At 31.3% G+C, this 5,444-nt stretch overlaps 1 protein-coding gene across 1 annotated transcript; it reads left to right on the forward strand.

Moving 5' to 3' along the window:
* Positions 1–1,472: 1,472 nt before the first annotated feature.
* Positions 1,473–2,553, forward strand: LOC107944112 (protein SOB FIVE-LIKE 5). The gene is made up of 4 exons (XM_016877931.2): positions 1,473–1,955; positions 2,041–2,100; positions 2,185–2,261; positions 2,342–2,553. The coding sequence occupies exons 1-4, from the start codon at positions 1,533–1,535 to the stop codon at positions 2,427–2,429; spliced, it is 648 nt and encodes a 215-aa protein (XP_016733420.1). The 5' UTR covers positions 1,473–1,532; the 3' UTR covers positions 2,430–2,553.
* The last annotated feature ends 2,891 nt before the right edge of the window (positions 2,554–5,444 follow it).

Here is a 5,444-nt window from a genome sequence, read left to right on the forward strand (position 1 = left end):
CTTCAAACCCTGATCAATAAGACTCGGGTACAAGAGATTACGTGGCTAAGCTCACTCGATTTTTTTTTTTTTTGCCAATTCCCACCTCAAACCCTTAACTTTTTTCTAATAGACCAAACTTCTAACTAATAATATTTGCTTGAAAGAGATATTATATGTCTAAGTTTACTTATTATTGTCGATTGAGTTTTACTTTGATTGGCATAAACATTGTTGTCAATGTAAGAGTACGTGTATTTGAGTGCACTTCCTCCTATTTATGGACTGAGAAGAGACAATGAGTATTTTTATAACTTTAGTAAAAAAATAGATATGATTAGAACATATAATAACTTTACATAATTCACTAAATTCTGACTCGTGTTATTTTATTATGTACACTAAAAATATCCTCAAAACACATTAGACGCAGCACTAATTTCTTTCGAACTGTGAGCTGTTTGAAAATAGAAGATTGTTCTTGAACAGCTTGTGGGTCATGTATTAAGTACTAGCTTTTGGCTTCTTTTTCGATGGAGAGTTTTGAATTTCGACCTCTTAAAAATGATAAAAAGAATTTAATTTAAAAAAATTGACTTCACCTCTAAACACACGTACACGTACATGTGTGACTGTTAGATGTTTGTAAAATTGAGTGATGTGTAAAATGGTTGTTGTTAAGTGTTTGAAGCCAAAAGAACAGAAATTATGAGTCCATGAAAATTGATGTGGTAGGACCAGCAAGAATATTGCTGCCCCAAGGAGGTGGTGAGCCCTGGTTTTTGTTCAAGAGAGTACACAGTGCTTGGCTGTCTAGCATGTGAAGTGATTGTGGTTTTTTTTTTTCTTCTGAATGCACCCACTAGAGAACCCACCCAACTGGCACTTTTTGATTCATTCACATTCAGACAGCCGAATGGGGGAAGGTGACGACAAAAATAGCCTAGGATTTGAGTTTGATTGTCTTTGGTCTTTTTCCCACATGTCCATTGCCCCTTTGTTCTATATACTACTTGATCCAACACCCTAATATAGGGACACATTTAACCTCACCATCTATTGTATTACTATTACCTGCCCTTTTTTAGGGTTTTTGTTTGGAAAGTGGGGTTGAGGGGCTTACTAGTTTTCGTCCCTATATTATGTTATAATTTGGTCTCTATATTATAACATTATTACTAGATCTAAATTAATAATAGCTATTTTCATAAAGTGATAATGCAGTTTGTCATTTAAAAAATAATTATAAGTATTTATTATTTATAATCACAATTGAGTAGATTTTTACGTAACACTAATCGTAGGACAGGATAACAGTAAAAAAAACTCGTGTCATCAGTTAAACAAGAAAAAGAACTAGTTGTGTTATTAACTTGGACCCACTGATAATATCGTAAAAGTAGAGGGAATAAAATCTCGAAGTTCAGTATAGTAAAGGGACTAAAATCACAATTAAACCAGCTTACTTCACTTGTTGATAAAAAGGAGCCTTGGATAGAGGAGAAGGAAACACATTGAGTATAGTTTTCTTTAGAAAAAAAAAAAAAAGAAAGATGAATTTTATGGCCTCTGAGTGTAGTAGTGGGTGTGAGTCTGGTTGGACTAATTACTTAGAACAATCTTTTTTATCTTCAAATCCTTCAAAGAAAAAAAATGGGTTTAAAAAGAGTGGTTTTTGTGATGAACATAGAGAGATTAATAGAGGTAAACAAAAGGTTGATGATGATGTTGAAAATGATGATGAAGAAGACGAAGAAGACCTTTCCATGGTTTCAGATGCATCTTCAGGTCCTCCACATTTCTATGAAGATGATAACAAATTATACCATGAATACATGGTACCCCAAACTGGTACTACATTCAACAAAAATGGTGGTAAAAGACATACGAACAAGGAACAACGAAGAAGACAGCATGAGCAGCAGGTACATGAAGAAATTGACACCGCAAACTCTCCTTTCATCAATTACTCCAAGGTATAAGTTCAAGCTATAATAACTATATGTTCTTTGTTTGCTGTTGTCTTTGGCGCTTATTATGGGTTCTCCATGATTTTTGCAGAAGAGTTTTGTTGACACCAATAATCAAGCTCCAATGGGGTTCTCTGCAACACACTTTGAGGTCCTTGTACTAATTTATCTTATATATTCTATGTTTGTTGAATTCTGATTGAAAAAAATAAAAATGGTGATGAATTATTTGCAGGGAGGATCACAATTTGAGGGTCACTTTGGGTTTTTTCAGTCTTCTTCGCCATCTCCTGACCAGCTACAAAATAACCAGTTAAGTAACTTAACAATCTTATTATTATTTTCTAACAATGTACCATAATCACACTCATTATAAGCTTCAATTTTTACAGGTGGCTTTCAGGAAATCAAAGAGCATGGAGTTGGAAATTTGAGATTAAAGCAATGGAAGAAAGGAGTTGCCATAAGTCAAAAGAATAAAGATCTCAAACAGAATTTTATTTTATTTTTTTATAATGGGTAGGGTAGGAGCTGTTCAGGAATCAAATTTAGAACTAGTGTTAACCCAGTACTGGCAATTGCAATGGGAAATAAATTTTGTTCAGTGTTTGTTTTCTTATGGACCTCCAAACTCTCCTCTTTATATCTCAACTTGCAGTTCAAAACTACTTCCTTTCACCTAAATACAAAAATATATTTTACTTCACAAACTGTTTGATAATAGAATATATATATATACTTCCCCAAATGAGTATATAGTCTTAGTTTAGATAGGAATTGTTCCCTCTGCAATGGAAGGGATAAGAGATGAAGAAATCAAACCCTGTAGACTGTTGCATGCATGTGCAGGGATCTTAGTTTAAAATTAAGTGTTTTGTTTGTTTGGTAAATTTTGGACCTAAAACTGGCCGACACCATTTATTGGCTTAAACAACAAGGTTGCTTAAACTCTTAACACACACATCTTTCAACAATACACGACAAATGGATGTGCCATAATCATCTCATCATTCCAACACTTAGTTGGAATTGGGGTTCTTTTTTCTCTCCCAATAATTATAGGAAAAACTTTCTTTTCCTTTTTTTATTTTGTTTTGATGCTAAGATTTTTGGGTTCCTGATAATTATATTGGATATCAGTTAAATTTGGAGTCAAATAGAATTGAACACTTAAAAGAAAACAAGAAAAAACCGGAAAAAAAATCAAATTTCTTATCATTAAACCTAACAAACATTGATAAATTACGAGAAAAAACTTAGTCATCAACAAGAAGCCATGTCTCGAAGTGTCCAGACAAAGGGTCTAATCCACCCCATTATAAGTTCCATTTCTCATCATGCCTCACAAGTTTTAGGGCCTAAATATGCACATGATGAGATTGAGGCAAAAATGATGGAAAGTGAGTAAAATTGGGTGATGGCCATTCATTCTCAAAGCTCTATGTTAAGTAAATGCCAAAAAAGCTAATATTTGAATATATCATATGCACAATCTCAATGACCTTTTTTTTTAAAAAAAAAAAAGCCCCTCTTGGAAGATCCTGCCTGTGATTTTCCTAACCCTAAAGAACATGCCCCTATTATATTAAATAATTTGCACTTAATTTTTTTATTACTTTATAATGCCGCTTTGCTCCCTCCAACCTTGTCTGCTAAGCAGCTGTCATCGAACTTGATGTCACTGCACAATTATATGTCTCTCAATTTGATTTCTTTATTCATAAAACTATTCCCAGTCACTTCCTAATAACATTATATTATATGGGTTGGATTTATAAAATTTCGAATAAGGGTAAAATAGGGTGGATTGTATTTTTATCTACAATTAATATAAAAATTGTGGTGATAGTGAAATTAAATATTATAATGATATTGTAACGTGAGACAAAAAATAAACTAAACATATCGTATCTCACCGCTTATTTAAACTTACCCTAAAACTTTTGAATAAAATGATAAGTAAGAATTATATATTTTTTTAATTTTGGTTTGAGACTTTACTTCACTTAAAATTTAGTTACAAATTTAATTGATGAGAATCAATGTAAGTATTATATATTAAAAATATAATTAAATTTGATGGAATTTAGGATGTCAAAAGTTGTGATCTAACCAAGACCCACATGTGCTATTCACATATATTTTAATCTTTTGAGATTTTGGGAGTTCTCAATGTTAGTCAAAAACTTTTAGAACAAAGAAAGAAGCAAAAGATGGAGACAAAATCAACCAAATATTATATAGAAATATACGTAATGAAAACACACACTAATGCTAGTCTTTGCCTTGTTGGATTGCATCATAATTGGATAAGGATGTAAGAAAAGTATGGCAAAATATATATGAAAAAAAAACATCTATTGTTGTTCCAACCACCACCAAAACCAAAACTAAAACCAAAACCAAAACCAAAACCAAAACCTTCAGTCCCACAGTTACAATACAGAAATGGAAGGGAATGCAGCTGTTATTTGTGTGTTAGTTTCTGGTAGTTTATCTAATTTTCTTTTTCATGTCTCGGTTATTGTTAAAGTTGTATGACTCAAATTTCTGTTAAAAATAAAATTTAAGTGGCAATATAAGAGATCTATGGTACAGGTTACACAAGTGAAATCCGTATAAAAGTTTACTTCATCTATTTGATATTGATTAGAATAAGGTATTTTAACCTTACTGCATTACTTCTATTTGATTTTGGTTAAAATATAGTTTTACAAACCTATAAATAGACGTAGTCTATACTCATTTTGTATCATTCGAATTCGATATAGTTAATTATTTTCTCCTCTGCCCATGATTTTGTCCCGAAACGATTTCCACATAAAATTCTGTGTATTCTAATTTCTTTCTTTTTCTTAGCGATACATTGTCATTATCAACGTTCTATTTTTCATAGCTGTCTATTAAACAACACGTGTTTCTAGTTTCCATGACAGCATTCTAGTTAAAATAGTAAATTAAGTTGGTATCATTATTATTGTAATAATTAGAAATGTTCAAGAGTCGATTGAATTGGAGTTTGGCCTTAAATGTTTAGACTCGTGTTCAGTTCATATGTTAAATGAGCTTATTTTTATTTGATATTTTTATTCAAATTATTTCATATTTCAAATAAAACATCAAATTTAAGCAAATACCTCAAGGAGAGTTATGACCCTAATTAACTACATAAAAATGCTAACTACTTGGCATCTACTTTAGTCTTCCTTTTACTTTATTGAAATGGATATATAAATAACAATGCAGGACAGCTGAAACAAAGGGTTTCTCCGACATTGTGCTGGCCTACCATAGATTGTTGCCCAAGAAAACATCACCTTTGAATTGTTCTTTTTAATATAAAATTTTGGTTAATACTGATGTTTGTGTTATGGGTAAATTATAAATTTAGTTCATATATTATGATTTGATTAATTTTAGTATTTGTAGTTTTTAAAATTTAAAATTTTAGTCATAAATCAAACTTTAACCGTTAAATCTGTTAGGTCAAATTTT

Source organism: Gossypium hirsutum, chromosome A13 (assembly GCF_007990345.1).
Source record: "Gossypium hirsutum isolate 1008001.06 chromosome A13, Gossypium_hirsutum_v2.1, whole genome shotgun sequence".
Lineage (NCBI taxonomy): Eukaryota > Viridiplantae > Streptophyta > Magnoliopsida > Malvales > Malvaceae > Gossypium > Gossypium hirsutum.

Coding starts and splice junctions, on each gene's coding strand:
- LOC107944112 (XM_016877931.2), top strand. CDS start 1,533: ATGAATTTTATGGCCTCTGAGTGTAGTAGTGGGTGTGAGTCTGGTTGG. Junction 2,101..2,184: donor TCTCTGCAACACACTTTGAG/GTCCTTGTACTA, acceptor AATTATTTGCAG/GGAGGATCACAATTTGAGGG. Junction 2,262..2,341: donor GACCAGCTACAAAATAACCA/GTTAAGTAACTT, acceptor CAATTTTTACAG/GTGGCTTTCAGGAAATCAAA.